The sequence below is a fragment of the Silurus aristotelis genome, assembly GCF_946808225.1.
Source record: "Silurus aristotelis genome assembly, chromosome: 4".
NCBI lineage: Eukaryota > Metazoa > Chordata > Actinopteri > Siluriformes > Siluridae > Silurus > Silurus aristotelis.
In genome coordinates this window covers 14033230-14058182 of record NC_139577.1, presented here as the reverse complement: position 1 = coordinate 14058182, position 24953 = coordinate 14033230, and the positions used below count along the sequence as shown (strand labels likewise).

At 38.2% G+C, this 24953-nt stretch overlaps 1 protein-coding gene across 2 annotated transcripts in view; it reads right to left on the bottom strand.

Moving 5' to 3' along the window:
* letm1 (leucine zipper-EF-hand containing transmembrane protein 1) overlaps nt 1-24189 on the bottom strand; it is a 29547-nt gene extending 5358 nt beyond the window's left edge. The window contains exons 1-12 of one of the 2 annotated variants that reach the window (XM_083540243.1): nt 23801-24189; nt 19418-19475; nt 18809-19286; nt 11018-11161; nt 10684-10821; nt 8543-8746; nt 8328-8447; nt 8077-8208; nt 7789-7950; nt 5236-5352; nt 3334-3468; nt 2703-2896 (exon numbers count right to left, since the gene is read on the bottom strand). In XM_083540243.1, coding sequence (XP_083396369.1) covers nt 2703-2896; nt 3334-3468; nt 5236-5352; nt 7789-7950; nt 8077-8208; nt 8328-8447; nt 8543-8746; nt 10684-10821; nt 11018-11161; nt 18809-19286; nt 19418-19475; nt 23801-23879 — 1961 coding nt within the window. In that variant the 5' untranslated portion in view covers nt 23880-24189. The remainder of the gene's footprint in view (nt 1-2702; nt 2897-3333; nt 3469-5235; nt 5353-7788; nt 7951-8076; nt 8209-8327; nt 8448-8542; nt 8747-10683; nt 10822-11017; nt 11162-18808; nt 19287-19417; nt 19476-23800) is intronic. The other variant, XM_083540242.1, reaches the window with a different exon arrangement.
* Between the last annotated feature and the right edge of the window lie 764 nt (nt 24190-24953).

Below are 24953 nucleotides of genomic sequence, written 5' to 3'. Positions count from 1 at the left end.
GATGCTATTACAATTTATCTCTCAGAACATTCAGCAATATTGTTTGCATCTCTGAACAGAAAAAGACCCTTCACCATCATTTTAAACTTTGTCTATACATGGCATAAGCCATGTATAATAAATTATACATTCTATTAATTATTCACTTTCAACAAACATTGCCAATATTTAACTCAATTCCTCGTGCTCCCTACAATCTATATGAAACTTTAATGTAGGTTTTTGTTATTTCAAATAATTCAACTATTAAATAAATCATGTCTGTACTTTTTAGAGCAAAAGTGAAAACTGAAATAAATAGAAAAGCTCTACGGAAAAAGGCATTATTAAGATATGATATACTTAAAATAAAATTAATATAAAAATAAATAAGACCGCTCATCTCCGATAAGCAAACCCTGTGTTAAGCATGGCGGTGGTAGCATTATGCTGTAGGGCTGCTTCTCTTTGGCTGGGACTTTGGCTTAGAGAAGGAATTACAGACAGCTCAGAATACCAATTTATTCTGGCAAAAAAAACTTCAGTTAGACTACTAAAAATGAAGAAAATATTCACCTTCCAGCACAATATCATTCTAAAGCACAAATCCGTATTATCAGACGAATGAGTTTGGAATAAAAATAATAACCAGTGTTTACAGAAAGTCCCAGAAAGAGCTAAATTCTTTATTTAATTACTGCATGTGTGCAAGACCGAGGAATATGTCCTTATTATTTTCTGACGCTAATTTCTAAGTTTCTTTGACTAACCCGTAACGCTGTTGCCAAGAAAAATAAAAAAGCACGAGTTTTGGAAACCTGTCTGTGCTTATATGATTTCTGTTGCAACTGGAGTTAGCGAGCTCTCCCTTTACCCTGACTCAACGCGTTACAACGGCTTGTATCTAAACAGTAGCAACCAGTGTTTACAGAAAGTCCCAGAGAGAGCTAAATTCTTTATTTAATTACTGCATGTGTGCAAGACCGAGGAATATGTCCTTATTATTTTCTGACGCTAATTTCTAAGTTTCTTTGACTAACCCGTAACGCTGTTGCCAAGAAAAATAAAAAAGCACAAGTTTTGGAAACCTGTCTGTGCTTATATGATTTCTGTTGCAACTGGAGTTAGCGAGCTCTCCCTTTACCCTGACTCAACGCGTTACAACGGCTTGTATCTAAACAGTAGCCTACCAAGGAAGTCATTGTTCACTGTCTTCCTCCTTCCTTTCACAACTATTTCTCTTGGGAGTTTTTCTTTTGGCATCGTCGTGCATTTAAAAATCACCATTGGTGAAGCTTTTCTTCCGATGCCGTGCAGCTCAGAACACAGGTGAAGTGCGTTTTTTCATGCCCAGTAGTTTTTAGCATGACGAATGATTCTCCTTTCCTGTACAGTCCGAGTGAGCGCAGGTCAAACCTCAAAGGAACCTTATCCATATTTATGATGTGGTGCGGCCGGATTCAGTGGGAGCGCATCTGATTTAATATAAAGAATTTCATTGGTTCACCTGAACCAGTTTGCAATTTCATTGGTCTAATGTTTTGGTGCTCAGTTTTTTGGTTTGAAGTTTGTGAAACCGGGAAAAACCCAGGAAAAATCCATAAATAAGCCGCTTCGTTGTTTAAGCCGCGGGGTTCAAAGCGTGGGGAAAAAAGTAGTGGCTTATAGTCCGGAAAATACGGTAGTCAATGTGCAGATTGTTTAGCAGTACAGATTTACTGTCCTCTGAAAATAACTCAACTTACAGCCATTATTGTCTAAATAACTGGCAACAAAAGTGAGTACACCCAAGTGATAACAGCTGTACGTCGTGTAACTACGCTATAAGATGATCAGTAACACCCTAAAACTGAGTTAACGTACAGTGGCCAGGGTCATTTAGAGGTTTTTCAAGATGGAAATATATATAAATACAAAACTTTGATTCCCTCTGTAAACCCCAGTTCCAGCTGAAGAGAAGCAGCTCTACAGAACAATGCAAACACCGCCATGCTTTATAATGGGTTTGCTTTTTGGAGATGAGCGGTCTTGTTTTTGGTCCAAAATGTTTTATATTTTATTTTAATTATATCATATCTTAATTATCGGTTCAAATTGTTTATGTAAAATCTTAAATGTTTTCCATTTGGCTTTTGCTCTAAAAAGTTCAGACATGATTTATTTATTGGATCATATGAAATATCAAAAACCTACATTGAACTTTCATATAGATTGTAGGGAGCATAAGGAATTGAACTAAGTATTGGCATTGTTTGTTAAAAGTGAACAATATATAGAATTAGTTATTTATACATTATTTATATACGTATGCATATATGTTCTTGTTTTGCGTGTAACACGGCACTCTGTCTGCCAACAAAAAAAAAAAATCTATTTGTTTTTCATTTTAATTTGATTCATCACCTTAAAAGGTGGAAAAAGTTATTTTCTATTTTTTTATATAAAAAACTAAATTTTTATCAGAGATGTGCAATCTTTTTATATACACTCTCATTTGGGAAAAAAAGTATGAATAATGTTGAAAAATGTGGAACAAAAATAGAAATTATTCAAATATATTATTTCAATAGTAAATATTATATTGAAATTAATTATATAAACCCCTTCATTTATTAAAAAATTAAAAAATAAATGTAGAAAATCTTTGTATACATGTTAGGCCTGTTAGAACTGAAAAAGGGAACACTATGCATGCATACTCAATCATAATAATGCTTTCTTACCTAACTGGTGGTGTGGTTCCACTGTCCACCTGTCCATCCAACACCAGCTTGTCTTTTTCCAACTCGTTTATGATCTTGTCCATGCGGCTGATCATGCGGTTCACCCCGCGTGACAGATGTTTACTGGCTTTCGACTCTTCCACCTCTTTCTCCTGCCCGGTTTTAGAAAGCTCTTTCTTTATCTCCTCCAGATCCTGACATACAACACATGGGACAAGTGTAAAGTCACAGTACGATTAATCAAGAAGAACAAAGGCTTCACATGCTTCCTGGATGAGTTGTGGAAGCTTATTAGTGTTCTGTTTTTTAATGAAAAAACATAGAATTGCCTCAGTATGGTCAATTATTCCCCAGTTTCCTTAAGGTATAGACTGAAGAGTAGTCCAAAAGCAAAACACTGACCTCTACTGGGCAACCTGACTCAACCCTTGCAAAGGAAATATATAGCCTTTTTCTCTGAGACTGATGAAAGTAAAAATGCACTGCATATTATTATATCTGACGAATTGCCCAAAATTTTACAGATTTCCTCTTGTGTTTCCAAAGCACACAATAAGTCCCGGGGAGTTTATTCACAAATGTTTCTTGACAAGAAAATGAGTAAATGGACTGCTTGGACCATCTTTCTCACCTCACTGTATTCCTGCACGTCATCTTTCAGCTCCTCCAGCTCCTCCTTCTCTTTTGTCAGGAGCTTTTTCTGCTCTTTGAGTTTGGTGCAGGCGTCGCTCAACATGTCAATCTCCTCCTTAGTAATTTCCTCACCCTGCGGATTGAATGTTTACACCGGGATTATTCGATATCATTTTCGGGGCACGTCGACACACACACACAATGTAAAATTGCAGAAAGACGGGGAAAAAACACAAACATTCCTCAGTATATTCACTGCATGCATAAAGGGATGCGATCATACATGAAACAGTTTATGTTTGGTGAGTGGTGTGTGTGTGTGTGTGTGTGTGTGTGTGTGTGTGTGTGTGTGTGTTACCATCCTTGTTCTATGCTTATTTCATGCCCGTTTTCCCAGTACACTGAATATGCAAATGTATGTACAGCGGCAGTACATAATTGACATAAGGACTGGAGCTTTTAAAGGCTTACATTAATGCAGTAACTGAAACACATTTACAGCAGGACCATACACAGACAGACACTGAGGAAGGGAAAGCATACTACAAGATCACCAGCTTTTTCTGCTCCTCCTAATTAAGAGCTCCATTTAAGAAGAAATCACAATTATGATCATATTTCCAGCAGATCTTTTTTAGTAGTACAGAATCTGAAAGCCTGGTTTGAGCCCTGAGAAGCAGAAGAGTCTGTGTGCTCATGTCTGGATGGTAACAAAAGAGAGGTACAGGACCTTTATGCGCAGATACTTTTGCCACAGCTCAAACTGACAGCAGCAAGAAGAAAATAAGCCCACACACACACACACACACACACACACACACACACACACACACACACACACACACACACACACACACACACACACACACACACACACACACACACACACACACACACACACACACACACACACACACACACACACACACACACAGAGCTGAAAATATTTCAGGAACTGCATTAAAGCTTCCTGGCACAACAGACTAATAGACATTATAGTTTTGTCTACTGAAGCACAGTTCTTGATAGGAATAAACATTTCAGTTGGTTTTTCCAAGTATTCTGGGCATTGTGAATACATTTGGCAAATCAAACTTTTGGATGAATTGCCTAGACATGTAACAATCCTAATATATATTAAAAATAAATAAATAAATAATAAAACATTTTATACATATCACATACACACACACACACACACACACACACACACACACACACTATGAACAAATGTATAGGGACAGTAAGTAAGTATTTGACTGTTCCAGCCATATGTTGGAACTCCTCAAACTGTTACCACAAAGTTGGAGGCACACAAGATGTCTTTGGATGCGGTAGCATTACATTTCTTGCTTTATTTAAACTGCAAGACATGACAATGCCCCTGTGCACAAAGTCACCGCCATGAAGATATGGTTTACATGGTTTGGAGTGAAAGATCTTCAGTGGCCTGCTATAAAGCTCTGACATCAACCCTATTGAACTCCTTTGGGTACTTAAAATGCACCCCAGGCCTCCTCACATCACCTACATCAGTATCTGACTATACGCAAACCCTTATTGCTAAATGAGCACAAATGTGTACAAGCACGATCCCAAAACAAACAATCTTCCCAGAAAAGTGGAGATTATCATAACAGCAAATGGAGACTAAATGTGGAATGAGATGTTGAAAAAGCACATACAAATCTTATGTTCAGGTGTTCACAAACTTTTGTCGATACAGAGAATGTTAGAGGAGGGGGAAAAAAACTAAAGAGTCAAGAGTCATGACGACCAAGTCCAGGCGGGTCTGAGTAAATGATTGGTTATGCTAAGTAATCTTCGAAATGCTAAGTAATAGTCCGAAAGCCTGATACAATACATGAATCGGTCTGTTTGTGTTTGTTGTTACTCATACCTTAATTCCTTCCAGCACTGGTGCAGTGTCTCGTAATGTTTCAGAGTGAATCGCCACATCTACACAGTGCATAGCGAGATCAGCATCTACCCGAAGCTCTACATCCACATCCTCCTTCTGTAAAAGCATAAACAAACTATTAGTTTTCCAAATCATCTTATTTCTTAATACAAAAACTCAATATGGGAGCTTTTTACTATAATTGCATTGAAACAAAAAAAATAATAATTATATATATATATATATATATATATATATATATATATATATATATATATATATATATATATATATATATAAACTTATATATATATATATATATATAAACTATATATATATATATATATAAATAAAATGCATATTATGCATTATGTATATTATGTTTTAGAGCAGCCTTTATTATACAGTGTCCCACAAAATGATCACATTCCTTCACAAAATTGTGGCAAAAGTATTGACAGTGAGAATTTTATAAACATGCAACCAAACAAAATAAATCATACAGTTAAAAGCATTTGAGCAAATGAAATATACATTACATAATAATACACTAGGGTCAAAATATTATGTTGCATGCGTATAAAATCTACAAGTCCTATTAGCAAAAATCCATACCTATAGTTTATCCGGGTTGCGTTTGTGTCTGGAGTATCTGAAGTGGCTGAGAAGCTCTGCTGTCATTATACAGAACGAGAGCGGCCTCTAGAGGCGAATCACTGATGCCACGTGCTGTTTAATTAAAGTGTTTGTGTTTTGTTTTTTTTTAGTAATTTTAAAGTTAAAATTTATATGAAGTGTAACTTTTTGTTTGAGTTGGAAAGCATGGACTTATTTTTCACAATATTTATTAATATAATTAATATATTCATATTTATTTAATTTAGCACATTTTAATGATTTAGTACTTTTTTTATTGTTTATTTTTGTAATACAATTTGTTAAAATTGTATAAAAAAATTTTTTTTTATCTATCCAGTTACCTTTTTAAGAACTATCTAGCTATCGGTATCGGTTAAATCCACTATCACTCTGTTCTTTCTACCCACAACAAATAGATATTTGTTCATGCTGCAAAAATCAGGTAATGTGCAATAAATCCATAATTAGTTTAAAAGAAAAACTGGCAAAATGAAGGCCTTAACAATAAGCTTCCACATATGTAATGTGGTGGGACATTAACAATAAATATACTAAAACACCACAAAGCACTGCACATTCTTGCAAATTCTTTTGGTTTCAATGTAGTGTGTTGTGGTAAGCAAGGACTACAGTTTTTTTTATTGGTCATGCATACAGTCAGCATGATGGGCGACAAGAAAATAAGAGAACTGCAACAGGAAAGCACCTGATACCAGCTGCAAAATAGGCAAGTGGATCACTGATGCCTTGTGGCTGTTTTGTGGCTTGTGGTTCAGGGCCTCTTGAGAACACTGCTGATGTCATGAATTCTGCTCTGTAACAGGATATTTCTCTCTAAAACCTGGCTGCTCCTGACAGGAGGTCCAGACTTGGCAACACACAGGATTTTCAACAAGACGTTGAGCCGATAAAACAGAAGATCAATGCTAAATCAACCTGTGGTCTGAACTGGAATGGCACTTTGAAATGCACAAACCGACAAATATTTTGAAAAAGGGGCCTAAAATGTTTTACTTTGGGGCATTAACCAAAATCCCTCCAACCCTGATGAGATTATATATTATATATTTTTCTCTCAAGTGCAGGGTTTGAGTTAGGTACCATGAGATTCTTCATGACGGCTACAGCCTCTCTACAAAAAAATCTGTATCAAGATGCGCAGTTTTTGAACACATTTGCATCAGTAAAAACTAATTTATTTATATATAATTATTGGATTTGCTGTACTTTTATTATTGAAAAGTAACCAATATTTGATATGTAGATTTATTTCTCTTCGCTAACTGACCACTGCTGCTATGTGAATATGACGTATCTCAACACTACGGAGGCGTGTCCTGAGAGTCACATAGACTACAGATTAACATGGCAGAGGTAGAGCTGCATCTTCCTGGAGACAGAACAGGAAAAGAACCTTTGGTTTTATTTAATCTTTTTTTCTTCCTTTTTTTGCACTACAAAGGACTGATTGTAAGCGGGGCATGTGTTAGAAGTCATAGTTATATGATTTGATGTCTGTGCAAACCAAAGTAATTAAAAAATGAACTATTTGTACCATATTGAACTGCATGGCATCATATTTTTTCTATTGCATCGCATTGTTTTAAATCACATTGAAATCGGATTAAACTGCATCATAATGGGGAGAATCGTATCGCATTGGTATCTGTTTCATATGCATCTTTAAATGTATGGTATCGTTGGCTATGCATCAACTTCATTCATAGAGATGCACATTTCCACTATAAATAAACACATCTGCGCTATCCACTTATTTAGACATCTTGAAACTAAGATGTAAAGATCTTAGATTAAAAATCTTTGCAAATGACAATTTAAGGGGACGAAACAGATCAGGTGATCAACTACGTGATCCACTATGGGAGACGTTCACGCAGCTTCACGTGCTCCAACCTGTTCTTTGGCTTTCTCTGCGTTTTCGGCTTGCCGTTCCAGTTCCCTCTCTCTGTTCTCCTGGCGAATAGCTGCCTCTTCCTGAAGCATGGTCTCCAGTTTTGTCTTATTGTCCACCTTAGAGAAGTCAAGCTCTGCCACTTTCACCTGCGCCTCTTTAGCCTGCAAAGATACACAGATACACGTCCGACGTTAACGCAACAGTGACAGTCGTTTTTTTGCTCAAGTCTTCAACCAAAAATGTCATACACAATCTGTGAGGCAGGGATACATGCGTCATATACGCACCACTATTTCAGGCAAGGTCTGCAGGGTGGTTTTAAGCTGGTCTGCAGGTGATAGAGTGTCTGGAAGGAACATCGCCCTCGAAAGCAGGAGGAGGGAAGTTGGTATTTGCTGGTTCAAATGCAGCTCCAGCCACTGCCACACAAACACACAAAATCTCAATTGTATTGCTACTTTTGGCTATGCTAGACAGAACACTACAAATCTGACAGTTAAATCATAACAGTACTGGAACAAACCAGAGTGTGGGCTACCTGCTTGAGTTGTTCTCTAAGCCTCTCCTGTGTCACTCCCAGAGCTCTCATGCCTCGAACCCTGCATGCGGCTTGCAGCTCATTTGCATTGAGGCTCTCCACTCCTTCCTCTGCGATCAGCTATCAACACAAGATCACACACATACAGAGACAATGTGTAAGCCAGACTGTGATCAGTTAGGAATAAAGAGAATATGTAGGAGTAGACCAGGCACCTTGTCATCAGCACGGATGGAGCGGAGCTTCATGATGAGCTGGAAGCGGAGGAAGTTGTTGGTGCCGATGGGCTGCAGCTCCAGGAGCTTGCAGAGAGCGACAAGCTGCGGCCGCGTCAGGTTGTCTAGGGTCAGCTCATCCTCGAACAGTTTGGAGAATCGTATGATCTCCTCATTGCTAGGCCTTTCACCCGAGTCCCGGATCTGACGCGAGAGGGGGAAAAAAAAAAAATGGAAAAAAAAAGTTGGCCAAATTTGACTAAAAACCTGGGAATAGTGTGGGTAAAACAGCATGAACACATGGAGGCAATGTAGCACTGTTTGAGAACGAAGCTGAACAGTGACTAGATTATAAGTGACACAAACATTGGTGCCTTCTGTCAATGCATAAAGGTCAAAATTTATAATAATATTCAGCAGAGATTAGCATAATTCAGAATGATCTGTGTCGTAGTACTGATTGCAGCAGTGGTCCCCAAACTATGGCCCCCACATTTGGAAAGCCCTCCGTACAATGCCAGAGACATCATTTGAACATTTAATTTTAAATATGTTTTACTCATATCATATCTGTATTTGAGAATAAAGGTTGGCTTTCAAACTAAAATTACCCTTAGTTATCATTAGAGGTGAAGGTACTGATAGTTGAACGCAGGATCGGCTATCAGCAAAATTCCATACCAATAGTTTTTCCGGGGTCATTACGAGAGCGGCCTCTAGAGGCGAATCACTGACGCCACGTGCGGTTTGTGCAACTGCAGAGCTGCACGGAGAGCATTATACTAAATTTTTTTACATACAGTAATCACCCCATCTATCGCGGTCGTTACGTTCCAAAACCGCCCGGCGATAATCTAAAAAACTTGATAAACGGACGCCACCCCAAAAATGCTATTTTATGTATACAGTACTGTATTAACATTTTACTTTTTATAATTAGTAATTATATTTTTATTAGTAAATTTTTTCGGTTACAGACCACCCCGGCCCCCACTAAAGAATGGAAAAATTGTGTGGCCCTCACAGAATAAAGTTTGGGGACCCAGTTGTAAGTTGGGTGTTTTCACGCAGTGGCCAGTTAGTGCATAGAGCAATCGTGGATTGTGGAATGTGGTGTTGCTTCTGGTGTAAAGTGGGTTTTAACTGCAAACCCGGGGTCTTCGAATTTATGTCAGTTGGCATCGATTTATTTTAAGTAATTTGTACTAGACACTAACGGAAATGTATTCTCTCTTTTCTGCCACTTCAGCCTGTCCATCAACATAAAAACCTTTTTAGTCCGAATGTACACGTCGAACCTGCACACCACCAGGGCCTGACACAGCTAATTACATATATTAATAATAAACTCATGTAACTCTATGGCATATATAATTGTTTACAGTAATATGCACCAATACCCAAGTACCTTTCTAATCGGATTAATGAGTGTCAGAGTATCAGAGTAATCAATATTAATGATCTTTTTTTTTGTTTGTTTTTTGTCGTTCCTTTTTATTTACAAGTGGATAAAAACTTAACTGGTCAATAATGCAGCAAGCCACCAATCAGGGTGGAGCGCACACTCTGTTTTGAACTTGTTTTGATAGGCGCTTGGTGGTATCTACTTATTACCAACATGCAGTTCAGCATCAGTTCAACAGCAAGCAGAACATTTTGAGAGTCATAAATGACCTTATTTGTGTGATTTTTTTTCGAAGTAGTTGCAAAGGTTTTTTGGGCTCATGATAATTTTAATAGAGATCAATCAGTGTTTGACTGGTTAATATAATTCTGTTAAGAACACAATTTGGCCAAATATTAGTATTATTACATTTCAAAAAATGCCTTACTGACTTCCACTAGATCACTAGCTAGCTCACATCAGTTTGTACTCTGCAATTAAAATCACTTCTTAAGAAAAACTGCTGACCCTTTTATTTTTATTTGACAAGAGTTCATATTTGAAGTTATATTCCTGAAAATATCATTTGCGAGGTGATAATGGCATGAATAATAATGAGGACTGTGATATACACCGTGAAATTGCTCGTTAATTAAAACCAGATCCAACTGCGACACAAGCATTGTTAATCAGAGTAATTGGTATTTTCAGCATTGTGATTGGGATTTACTACAAAGAGATCAGCCGGTGGCATTACCTTCTGGAAGAAGGTGGAAAACTCCTCGGTCACGTTGCCTTTGTCTGCTTTGTTTCTCAGTGCAATCTCCTCCACCGTGTCCTGCAAGAACTTCGCCATCTCCAGCTTCACTCTCAGCTCCATCTTCAATCGTTCTTCCTGCAGTATATTAAAATGGAGTTTCTAGATTTTCCAAATACTTAAGTATATTTAAATATCTGCAATGACTATTCACATTCCCATAAGGTACAACAAAAACACACCCCTTATCCGGATCATACAACAAAAATACAACGTGATCACATTCTCTTGCATTGGCTGAACAGAAAGAGTAAAAAGTGAACGAGCACTGCACCTTCTTGGACTTGGTCTCGAATGTGGATGGCAACATGTTGGGGAAAAGCTTCAGAGCAACAGGAAGCAGGAACTCCATAAAGGGAACAATGATAAAAACCAGAAAAGGCAGCAGCCGAAATAAGTCTGCACACGTCCTTAGAAACTGAAAGAAAAAAAAAGACACAAATATGTAATTACATACACACAGCATAAAGATCATATACAGATAAATGTTTTAAGTATAACCTGAAATGCAATTATATTATGAGATAGATAGAGAGATAGATAGAGAGATAGAGAGATAGAGAGATAGATAGATAGATAGATAGATAGATAGATAGATAGATAGATAGATAGATAGATAGATAGATAGATAGATAGATAGATAGATAGATAGAGAGAGAGATAGAGAGAGAGAGAGAGAGAGAGAGAGAGCGCCCAGGAAACCACTGCACTGATCGGCTGAATGGAGAACAAGACAGGCACCAGTGACTCAAACCCAGCCGTAAGCGAAATGCAGTCGAATCGAAAGTTATTCAACGCGTGCACTCACAGATTGAATTCTGAATCTGCGATTTCTCTCATTATCGTAAATGACGTTATAAAAGGACCTCAGTAGATTTTACTCCGAGTACATTTCAAATGAGTTACTTTTTACTTTTATTGAGTAAATTTATAGGCTATTAACTTTACTTGTACTTGAGGAAAATTTCATTAAAATAACAGTACTTTGATTTGAGAACAATATTTTCTTACTCTTTCCACCTCTGCCTATAGATGCCCAAAATCTTAATCCTCCAAAACACAGAATCCCACATCCCCATCCCCCATCGACCGTCATTGTCATTTTTGGTCATCCTCGGTTTGCTAACTCCTTTTACAACCAAAAAAAACAACGCTTAATTAGCGCAGACCAGTTGTCATAGCCAGAATGAAACCTGAAAATTTCCATCACTGCATAAAAACACAGATGTGTGCTCCTAAGACGTTGATAAAGTTTGAGTTCCTCTCCCCTTTTTCCACCTGCATGTCTATAGTCCTATAGGAACAAAGACAAAGGGGATAAAAAGAAGCTTTGTGCTATCCTCTATTGACATGTATATCACCTCTGCCAGAGAGGGGTAAAACGAAAGAAAAAAAAGGAACGAGGGGAAGAAAAGAGGCATTGGTTCTGGTGGCTTTAAAAAGAAAGGGAGGGGGAAAAAAAGGAATAAGAAATGACATCAAAAGCTTCTGGGCTGAATGTGATTAAGCATTAAAGACACACGAAGGAGGAATAGTGGTTTGAAGCTTGAGTAGACGCTAACTCAAGCCAAAGAGATGTTTTTTTTTTAATACAAGAGGCCCACATGGATTGTACAAGGACTAATTGTACGAGTGTGTTATAACAGGTCATTCAATTACCACCCAGTGCTCATTTAAATTCCTTTGAATCCACTTTAACAGTTTGGGTGAAGACAGGCAACAAACGGCTCACAATAGGCAAACTTTTCATGCATGCGCCCCAAGATCTGTACGACTAGAGTTCGCCGTTATAAACGAACCTGTGTTAATCAACATGCACAGAGCAGTGGTGGACGAAGTACACAAAGCATGTACTTGATTAAAAGTAGAGATACAGTAGGTAATATATTACTCCAGTAAAAGTAAACTTTCACTTAAGTAAAAGTACAAAAGTATTTGCCTTCAAATGTACTTAAGTATCCAAAGTATGATTTATTATAACTATAATGTTCCTATTATAATTTTTGTCATTAGATTCTATTAATCAACTCAGTTTATGTAAAAAGACTCTGTTACTCTCAGCACAACAATCTATTAATAGAATGATATTAATGAGTCCAACACTGATTGATATTTATTAAAATTATCATGAGGCCAAAACCTTCTTTTCAACTACTTGCAAATTAGTCCACGTGTTGTGGCGAGTTCGAGTCAGGAGTTTCCTCCATCATTTATTTCTCTCAAAATCTTCTGCTTGCTGTTAAACTGACACTGATCTGTATGTTGGTGATAAGTAGAGATCAGCGAGCGCCAATCAAAACAGATTTTGTGCTCTACCCTGTTTGGAGGATTGTTCAAAAGCATTGGGACATCTGACTTCCAGCCATATAATATTCTTCACCAAACAGTTACCACCAACCAAGCATACAATTGTAAAGGATGTCTTACAAAACCTGTTCAAGCATGAAAATGCCCCTGTTCACAATACGAGCTCCATGAAGATTGAAGTAGAAGATCTTGAGTGGCCTGCTATAGAGCTCTGACCTCAACCCTACTGAACACCTTTGAGAATAATTGGTACTTTTCTCACACCCCAGGCCTCCTCATCTCACCTACATCAGTACCTGAGTTTACCAACACCCTTTTAGCTGAATGAGCACAAATCTCCACAAGCACACTCCAAATTTTACCAAGCTTCCCAGAAGAGGTGAAGTTTTTATAACAGCAAATGAGGACAACATGTGGAATGGAATATTCCAAAAGTGAATCTTGGTGTCCACAAACTTTTGTCTAGGGTTCACCGGTGGCAGGAGGTCAGGGCCAGCAAAGCCTTCTCTGCATGGCTGCACTTCTTCCAGTATTTTTATGTGGATGTATTTTTTGTCCAATCAGATTTCAGCCTCTATTTGCAGCCATATCAATCTAATCTGCCCAGGGCCTTTAAATTCTGTACTGCTGGCCTTTTTACTATAGTCTCTAAGAAATAGCTCTTCTCCTTAACCAATCAGATTTCAAATATGCCTTACAGGGCCAGCTGGCCCTGGATAGCGTCAGCATTTTTCCGTCCTCTGATTGGTTGATCAGAGGAAAACTGTTACAGCCAAGTAGGACTGGCAAAACAAGTCTGTAGCGCTCTGCACACATTAATACATCTGAGTTAGACTTTTTTACGCCTATGAAGGAAGAAAAATGTATTTGGTTTTGGACATACTTAAAAATATTAAAAATCTATTTTGAAGAAAAGCTAGACATCGTGAGGAGAGGTCGGCCAACCCCGAAGCTAGCTAGCTTGTCTCAGCCCGGGAAAGGGTTTGTTCGCCACATCCAGACCAGTGAATATGAGCAGTACCACTGGATTACAGACTCTGAGGAGCGGTGCAGATTATGAGTCTGCATCTCTGGTGAGTAGGTAGTATTTTATTACAATATGATTCGGAGCTTGCTTTAGTATAATGGTATTTACCCTCCATATGTGAAATGCCTCGCTCTCTATAATGCCACGCGTTGTTATATTGCGTTTTTGTATTGTATTGATAGATTGGTGGTATAAACAGGTGGGTTAAGTCGAGTAAGTCCCTACAGAAGGCCCAGGTACCAAATGCACCACCCACCACTGGGGTTCACCCTACATCAGTACCTGCCTTTACTAACTCCATTTTGACTGAATAAGCACAAATCTCCACAATCACAGTGCAAAATCTAGTGGAACATCTTCCCAGAAGAATGGAGGTTGTTATCACAGTAAATTATAAATGTGGACTTTGTGGATAATCTATTTAGTTTAGCTTGATGAAGTTTTTTCGATCATTTATGATGAGGACCCCATGACAATCCACTTCTGTCAGTCAGTCAAGTGCAAGATTTCCAGCCGACGGTTGGATAAACGTTTTCTGGTTTGATGAATCGCAAATTGTGCCATGACCTGCAGATAGGGTCAGAATTTAGCCAGTGAGTGTAAGTTTATTTACACTTGGAAATGGAGGTGCGAAACAACGAGTGTATTTTAGACCACTTTAGGATGATTTAGGATTAAAATACATAAAAAGCACTAAAGTGAATGTTTTTGAGGGCACTCGACAGCACTGTTCGTGAGCAAACATGAGACTCTTCGTGGATCCGTTATGCCGCGAGACTGAAGCGCTCATGAGTTTCATCGCAAGATTCCGTGTCAAGCTCTGAGAATGCGACGAGTGCTGAGGTATTACTGGAAATGTTTACTTCAGACCAGTTAACGGCAGGCCTTTTTTACACCAGCTATATCCATTAGAAATGTCCATATATCCGGTAGAATGCGGCATGATGAAAAACACCACCAATGTGATAGAAAGATTCCCAATCAGGCAATGCTTTAGACTGTAATTAGGGATCAGAACAACAAAAGGGCAGTGTGTCTATTTCGATCTGAATTTAGAGGAGATGTTCTGGGAACGCGCCAGAACAGACAGTAACTGAGTCATGTGTCTGTCTGAGAGGCTGAGACAGACATTAGCACAATGCTAGTAGGATTATATTGCAGGGCATCTGCCAGAACAACGGTGGTAGAGAGAAAAAAACCAAAAAAAAAACCAAAAAAAAAAAACCCACCTCATTGGAATCCATTGCAGAAAACAGCTAATTTTAGATTTTAGCTAATGCAGTGTTATTTACCACATACTGTACTGGTATCAAAGGCAGAAAGGAAAACTCTGGTGAACGTAATGCTAATTTCAAGCATGACTTCTGTTACAGCATGGCCTTAGCTGACCTCTGTTTCACCTCTGTCTGAAGGGCAGCAGCTCCCCAAGAGATATCACATTACCACAACAGAAACTCTCACACACACACACACACACACACACACACACACACACACACACACACACACACACACACACACACACACACACACACACACACACACACGGTACAGCATGATACAACAGCTTGTCGGACTGATCAATGTTTAGACCACAAAAAAAGGTGGCAATAATAAAAGACAGAATGGTGATGATTTCAGTCCTTCACAAAGATTTTCAACAAGCTATTTTTACTTCTTTTTCCAACAACGGATCAAAATAACATGATATACTGAACAAAATTATAAACCCAACACTTTTGTTTTTGCCATTTCATGAGCTGAACTCAAAGATCTAAGACTTTTTAGAATGTACACAAAAGACCTATTTCTCTCAAATATCATTCACTAACTGTGTTACTGAGCACTTCTCCTTTGCCAAGATAATCATCCACCTCACAGGTGTGGCAGATCAAGATGCTGATTAGACAGCATGATTATTGAACAGGTGCACAATAAAAAGACCTCGAGTAACTGAAATATAAAAAAAATAAAAAATAAAAAAAATTTTTTTTTACTTTTTTTTATATTTTTATTTATGATTTTCCTTATTTATATATTTGTATTTTTATGTAATATGGCAATTAAACAAAGTTCTGTTTGCAATTTCAGCAATAAAAATTTTACTTTTTCTAAAAAAAAGGACCCACCTTATTTTCTCTTGTATATTTAGTATTGCTCTTTAATAAAGAAAAAGTACTTTTTGTCCTATCACTCAATTAACTTGAATAATCGAGGGGGAGAGAGAGAGAGAGAGAGAGAGAGAGAGAGAGAGAGAGAGAGAGAGAGAGAGAGAGAGAGAGAGAGAGAGAGAGGTTGACAATGCAATCACAAAAATGAAATATTAGTTAAATAATTTAAGATGGAAAAGAGTTCTATATAGAGTACAAAAGGCCAGTTAAAATGAAATTTCTGCTTTCGTCCTTAATGAAAGCATTTTAATTAGAGGTCGACCGATTGATCGTCCAGCCGATTTTTTATTTATCGTCATTGGCCGATTGTGTTGCAAAATAGGCTGATTATTAGGCAGGCGCATCTGAAACACCAAACCATGTGTAAAGGTTCTGAGCTTGCACGAGATCATTTTTCCCCATAACAAAAGGTGGCAGTGGTCATTCACTGGGTACTGGGAGACCCAAACCAGTTTAAGTAGGACACTGTCCCTGTTCAAATTGTCCTGCACAGAGCCCGGACTTCAAACCCACCGAACACCTTTGGAAAAATCTGTTCCTGTACTAACTAATGCTCTTGTTCCTGTAAGGGCATTAAAAAAAAACCACAGCTACACTCCAAACAAAAGAGCAGAGGTTATTATAAGAGTAAAGGAGGTGCTAAATATGGAATCGGATTAGTCAGGTGTCCACATAATTTTGCCCGTAGGGTGTATTTGCTGGTAGGAAGGACGCAACATGGAGAATGTCAATGTCTACCTCATGCAAACTCCCACAAGGCTCAATAATTTACACTCTACGATTTGTCCTTTACAACCATTCTATTACCGAAAATGTGGCTCATTCTCTTCCCAACCCTCCCAAACACCGCAAGCCATGTTTCATAAATGGCAACTCATCACTCATAAAACTTAATCCCAGCATGGCTGAACTGTAACAATCCTGAATGATCATCCCAAAATCATGTCCTTGTCATCCCCCTTGAAGAACTAAAATAAGTCAACTTGTTTATTTCTCATTCGCAACATCTTTCCACTCTACCAAAGCAACACAAGTGCCATCTCTTAAATGGACTTCTGCAAGTTACCCCTGTGTGCAGGATCAGGTTTAAAACACTCTGCATCTTCCTGCAGTTACTTAGAAACCTTGTTTTGGTATCATGTAACAAGAAGGGGATAAATTGACCTGCCATTCGTGAAAGACTTAAGGAAGGACTCAGGGTTGCTTTCGGTACTGGAACACAGGTGGTGAAATAAATTATTATTCTGGTCACATGAACAGTTGCTGATGGTCATTATACAAAGACTAAAGACTTGGTCTTAGTCGGTAAAAACATAAGCTATGTTGAAACACTGCAGTAACTAGAGACCATTAACGGTCACCGAAATACGAATATGAAAACAACACATATGGATCGACTTGATGGAGTGACTGTCAATGGCTGAAAGACAGTATTACACAGTACTTTACTGACTAAAGACAGAAAAGCACACACGATTTAACTACCAATAGGAGTCTCTTATAAGTCTCCAATATAAGTCTCTTAAAATACAAGTAAAATACAAGTAATTAGTTTCCCTTTTAGCAAAATTTACAGTTTTATTGATGAAACTGCATAGAAGCCTATTTGTAAAAACCAAACCCATTTAATGCATTTAATTGCCACATTACACCAAAATGCAAATACTAATAAATAAGAAAATTACAAATAAATATGTTTTCTTTATGTTTTCTTTTGAAATTATCCCAAACTTTCTGCGGTTTTCTTTGGCCTGGATCATCATCTTGCCTTTGGCTGTTTTCTTCCTGTTCCTCCTCTTTTCAAAATGCAGGCCCGTTTCCGCCGCATAAAAAAAAAAGTCGAAATTGCGAAAAATAAAGTCGGTATCCCGAGAAAAAAAGTCGGAGTTAAGCGCACTTTTTTTTATTTTGTGAAAACGGGCTCCGTAGTGTTTACCTGATGAGTGCTCCAGAGTTTAGTGGGTGGTGCATCAGAAATAATGGTCCGTGGGAAAACAGTGCTCCGTGTGTAGTTAAATGGACTAAACAAAGCATCAATTCCTGAAGTAACTGGAATACAAAAATGCATCGAGGCAAACAATTCTAATTCTCAAATCCTCAGAGAGTCGTTGCCATGAGGTGCCATGTTGAACATCCAGTGATCAGTATGAGAGAATTGAACTCAAAATCACCAAATTTTAACTGCTCTACTACAAGATACACACATTTTTATGGTTCTGTCAAGCAGACAAAAACATGAACATGATGAATAGGACATGTGGGTTTGCGTAGTTACAAGAAATACAGCTGTTTTCACTTAGGGTGTAGTCACTTTTGTTGCCAGATATTTAGACAATAATGGCTGTATGTTGAGTTATTTTCAGAGGACAGTAAATCTGTACTGCTAAACAATCTGCGCATTGACAACTCTAAAATATATCCAAATTTTATTTCTATAGTATCGTCCCCTCAGACGATACATTAAAATGGTTGCTGAAATGAGAGGGGTGCACTCAATTTTGTGAGATACTGTACATGTAATAATATAGTCAGTTGTGTAAGTCAGTGTGTGTGTTTATACCTGTCTCCTCTCTCTTCGTGACAGCGCATGTCCATTCAATACTCTCCACAGCATGCGTCCAGTGATGGCCGTATCGTTCCACAGAAGTCGGAACCCATGGTAGTAGTGCTTCACCTCGTCAATGACGCGTTGCCCCAGCGTTCGCCGCACTGGCTCAGCGTCCACAGCAGGGCTGTAGATGGGTCCTCCCTCCTCTAGCTTTTTATTGCGGTCTTTTAATGAACGCAGCGAGCGTTCCACTTTGGAGTCGTCACGGAGACAGCTTGAGGTGTGAAGCCACCGTACTGGCACGGCCCACTGCGCAACGGTCCAATGAGAGGCGGAGTGGGCGTGGCCTAGTGCACCCGAGTTGGGTAAAAGGACGGCACAGTAACGACGAGATGGACTGGTCAGTGAGCACTGACGCACATATGAATGGTCAGGATACAGACCGAGAGATAACGTCGGAGCTGCCGAACTGCCTCGGAGAACCGCGGGGCTGTTACAGAGAGACACAGAGATCAGACAAAGTTCACCAAATCCATTTGAGAGTTTTACAGAGAAATAAACTGTGTTTCAGTGTACAGTGTACTCGAATTAACATTTGCATGCCTTTCAAACTTCGTGTACCTGTTTGGAGCCAGGCGTAGAGCAGTACAACTCAAACAGGCTACTTCTTTCAGCTTTCCTGGAAAAACAACAATTGAATTGAATGAAATTTATATAGACTCTATAAAGCTCTAACAATAAAAACTTACTGAAATCTATTAATTGTGCGATCTCCGGTTTTGGGTCAGTGACGCATGCATCTAAACCAAATCCGTTAAGCAGCAAAAGACAAACATTGAAAGTGACATCTGCATGGAAAATCATTAACTTGTGTATCTATACAGCATGAAATCAGATGACCACTGAGAAATATGGAAATATGGTAAATAGCACCTGTAAAATTGCTAAAATCACCTGAGGACCCTATGAAAATTATTTATATAGTGCTGTCTCTTAAAATGTCAAACATTTTGTAAAAATCTTTAAACAACCATTTTTATCCCCTTTAAAATGGCACATTTTACGACATGCTTCAAAACGATGTTCTTGTTCATTTATACCGTCACTTATGCAGAAGAATCCAAACAAACCTTTAAGACTCTAAGACCTTTTGTGCAATACGGAACATTCACGCACATGCATTTTGCACCGACTCGCCCCAGGCAGAACATCTGCTCAATGCTTTTAAAGGGATTCCCTCCTTGTCAGGTGCAAACCTAATGAACTTTCATCCACTGCTTCCAGCAGAGGACAGACTTTTACCAAGAAACCCAGGGTTTTCAAGGGCATGAGCTCTAATATTTAACACTGCCAAGACGATTTGTTCAGGTGGAAGGCTCATCGGTTGTAAAGATAAGATTCAATGGTCATAAGAATAAAAGATATTTTATAAAAGTAAAGCAGATCATCTTTGTATATTGTTTCTCTTCAGACAAATCACACTTCATGCTTGAAAAAGGTTTAGTCTCCAAATTTACATAAAAAAATAAAATAAAACTTTTGGAATCATGCTACATCCTACATTATATACAAATCTGTGCTTCCAATTTTGTGGCAATATTTTGGGAATAAACCACATAATAGATCGGGTTTCCACATCTACTTTGGGCCATATAACGAATGTCTTGAATGATGAACTACATTTAGGTTGAGTAGAAAATTGTGTAACTTTAATTTCTAACCAAACATTTTCTTTAACGAGCCAGTGCTGCTTTACTCCCTATGTATATATGTAAGGGATGTCCCTAACTGAGGCCGATGCGATTCCCATTTCTATGCATACTCAAGGATACGTTAAAGATGCGATGCGATTCACCCGGTTACGATGCAGTGTGAGGGGGAAAAAAATATATATGGTTTTATGCAATTCAATATGGTACAACTTTTATTTCTTTGTTTCAGACAGACAGCAAATCATACATTTACTTAAGTGTCTTCAAACTTCTAACACATGACCCCTTTCATAAACAGGCCTTTATAGTGCAAAAATAAAAGATTAAATAAACCTAAAGGTTCTTTTCCTGTTCTGTTTCTAGGGATGCAGCTCTACCTCTGCCATGTTAATCTGTATTCTATGTGACTCTCAGGACACACCTCGGTCTCCGTAGTGTTGTGATGCGTCATATTCATGTAGCAGCACTCGTGCTGAGAGAACGCACTGTTTAGCGAGGAGGAATCAATCTACATATCAAATATTGTTCACAAATTATTGGTCGATTTCTGAATTAAAAAAAGTCTAACGCATCTACTAGTAATTATTTACAAATTAACCCATTTATCAGATGCAAATATGTTAAAAACTATGCTTCGGGATACTTAAGTCAACTTGTATCTGATCCACACTTTTTTTTTTTAATCATTAACTTTATTCTATATTACACCCAACAAAAGTAAAAAAAGAAAAAAAATAATAATTTAAAATTGTCTCTTTTTAATGGCTTTTGTTGTAGTTGTTGTTGTTGCTTCTGAACCCAGAATTGAGAACTGCCTTTCTCAATGAACACAAGGTTCATTCACAGTAGTTTCAACTATAACCTGCATTATTATACGTTCCAAATGAGATGTTCACATGTAATACATACATCACTGAGTTACACCCTTTAAACACTTCCGAAACTGGAATGCGTTTCTAAAAAAAGGTGAGTTACCCTGTAATTACATATAGTCTAGACAGGCAGGACATTTCCAAGCATCCAATAGGTTTGGGGTCAGAACAGGCCATTGAAGATAATCCACTTTGAACCATGTAAGACATGAATCTTGATTTGTGCACAGGGACATCACCATGCTGGAACAGGTTTGGGTCTTCTAGTTCAATTGAAAGGAAAAGTTTATGCTGCCGCATCCAAAGACATCCTATACAATTGTGAACCTCCATCTTCGTGGTAACAGCTTGAAAAAGAAGCAAATATAAATCTCTTACTGAATTATGAAGTACTTCATCTGTACAATAATCTGGGAGTCAATGCACTCATTAACTACCAATTCAACCAAAATCATTTTATGTCTGCTAAACCAATATAATATGTTGATGCACACGATGAACGTTCAATCTTAAATGAAAAGAACATGGGGACATTTCTGAAGTGACAGCACGTATCTTATGAATACCAGAAAACCTTACATTTGTTACTGGTAAGCTACAAAATTAGCTTGAACCCGAAATCACTGCTAGATAACTCAAAACGCTGCAGAATGCTGTGTTTATTCAGCCAGAACATAAAGCTACGCTTCTCAGCTTTATAATAGCGTTCAAGAAGATCCTCTCGTCTATAAGCACAAACACTGATGCAGAAAAACCCTCCGCTATTGGCTTTTTAGCTGTGCGATTAGTCTCATTTTCTACTTTGCTAAAAGCCTACTGGCAATTCATAATTCAAAGTTTTAGAATCTCATATACTCTGGTATTAGTTAACAGTTCCCTACGTTACCCACAATGCCATCAGGCTACTCGCTGATTGGGGTCCGAGCAGGATTTATACGGTCATCTCTACCAAAAATAAAAAATAAATCATAAATGCAACTGAGCTTCAGTCCTTTAGTCTATCCAGTTCCGTCATCTCCTCATCTGTACTCCATTCTTTAACAGATAAACCCATCAACACTACTGTGTGATCTTCCTAATCACTAACTAGCAAAGCCTAAACGCTTTCACTCCTCGTCGGAAATTAGAGTCCAATGTCGTCCATTTAGAGTTTTGCCGTCTCTATTTATTTGTATTAACATATTAAACATCACTGGATGTAAACAATAAAAAAAAAAAAAAAACAGTAAAACCTCACGGTGATCCTTTGTGCTTTTATGTTTTCCCCTGTGAATCAATATTATACCTTTATTCAAAAAAATCCACCTCTGCCATCATTCTGGAGAGACAAATTATTACTTGTATTAAAAAAAAAAAAAAGAAACTTGGAACGGAAGTGTTGATCACATTTATCCTTCCGATATCCACTTATTTAACAGCTTGCAGCTTGAAAACATCAGGACATTCTTCATACTTCTTTCCTCAATCAATACGTTCAATCATATGTTCAATTTAGATCAATAAGTGAGGCTTCTGGAAACACTGACGGATAGAGGGATATCATTCTGTGAATCTGGTGTACTTTTGGTAAAGAAATCGTCCAAACGAAAGAAGGTAAAAGGACACCAGGGCCCAGAGATATACAGTTGCAACATACATGATCTGAGAGCTGACCAAGTGTGAAAGAGACTCATGAGTGCAGGCGAGTAATGACCGAGGACATGATTGTGTCAAAAGGACTTTGCCCTCGAATAACCTGGAAGAACAGCTCAAGCATGGCAGATAGACCTGAAGACACGTAGAATAAGCATGGAGGGATTATTATGACAGGGAAAATTCATGTAAAACCACTGACAAACGAGCTTTACATCCAAACCCGCCGGTGAAAAGGGTAGTTGTGTGACAGGATACACAGCTCTAGAACGCCATGGATTCTGGTCAGAATGGGGGGGGGGGGGACGGACACCCCCATTGTCCAAAAGGACATTTCAGTGGCACCACTTTCTGGAAATGAGGTGTGCAGTTTTTGTCCAAATAATAACATTAAACACAATGTAGCTTCCATGAAACAGCCACATGTTTAAATGAATCTCTGTATCTCGGTGAAGTGTCCTGCTGTTAGCCTTTAGCTCGGATTAACTCTTTTATTTAGTGTGTAGTATTAAAACCCCAACGTTAGCCGAAATATAGGACATTTTTCTTAATGTTGGTCAAACTAATAAATGATATATAGCCAGAAATCCTGACTCGCCCCATCATCTTATTAAACCCTGTGGTTGGGTGCATGCTAGCGGCTACCGGCATCTGCCTCACGTCGGATTGTACTGTCAGAGACTAACAAGGCCAGATCACCGGCGAAAACAATGAGGGTCGTGTAGACAGCAGGTCACACCGTCCATTTAAAGTAGCACTGAATTAATCAGACCAAGCAGCACCATTACCTTTCCTGAGCTCTTCCTTCAACGATCTGGATGATTTCATCAATGGAGTCCGCGATCTCGAAAACAAAATTAAGGCCATCCTTAATCCTGAAAGCTGATGGAAACGCTGATGGTAAGCAAGACGCCGATCCGGGAGTGCTGGGGGGATTTCGGGCGCTTTAGAAACTACTTAATACCATGGAAGTCCGAAATTCTCCCATGCCCTTGGTCAGAGATTCAGGCGATGATCTAGCAAAACGCTCGCTATTGAATGGCCTTCATGCGCTTCTCGGAGCTTCCTGTAGTGCAGGCGGAGGCTCGGCCGGTAGGGGGCGTGTTGTCGCTGGGAGGCCATTTCAGGACAAGGCGCGCACCATGCTGCCTTCAAGAGCTCCTCGGAAACGTGTCCTGTGTAGGCTGCTGAAGGACAACCTGAAGCGTTCAACAGTATACATAAACCTATTATTTTTATTTTGTTTATATTGTGCGATATGATCTAAATACAGACCTGCTGAGCTGAATAGGAGAGACGAAGTCTATTAAATGGACACTATTCACTATTTCATTCTGAAAAAGTTCATGATCAGTTTCCCAAAAAGTAAAACTTTGGGGGAAAAAAATTGGTTTGACGTTAAAACAGCGTCCACTTTCATATCATACTTCTTTAGGCTTGTTGGTAATATCTTAGCCTTTTTTTTTTTCTTTTTTCCTCCAAGTGATCTACCTCATGAACATTTCCCATTGTGCAATAAAATAAAAATGTGTGCAATACCACTTTATTATTTGTTTACTTTTGTATTTTTTGGTGCAAAAATACTCTTTCCTAATTTTTCTTTATAGAAATGTGCAATACCACTTTTTTTTTAAATTATTCCTTATTTAGTTTTTTTTATTCTAATTTTTTTATTTTAAATGTGCAACTGGAAGCTTGTCACCGAAAGCTAGTGTGTAAGTGCAAATATACTTTCTGATTCTGATTTCAACCATTTTTTTAATTACCTGTTTTATTACTGTGTGCATTTCTCTGTACAGTATGTGATCATGTTCACTCTATAGACCAAAGGTTTCAATTTCATTCTTTTGCAAGTCAAACCGACATTAATGCCGTTATTATCTGAGCAGATAATCAGTTCCTTAAATGTACAACACTATGGCATTAATAGGTATTTAAAGC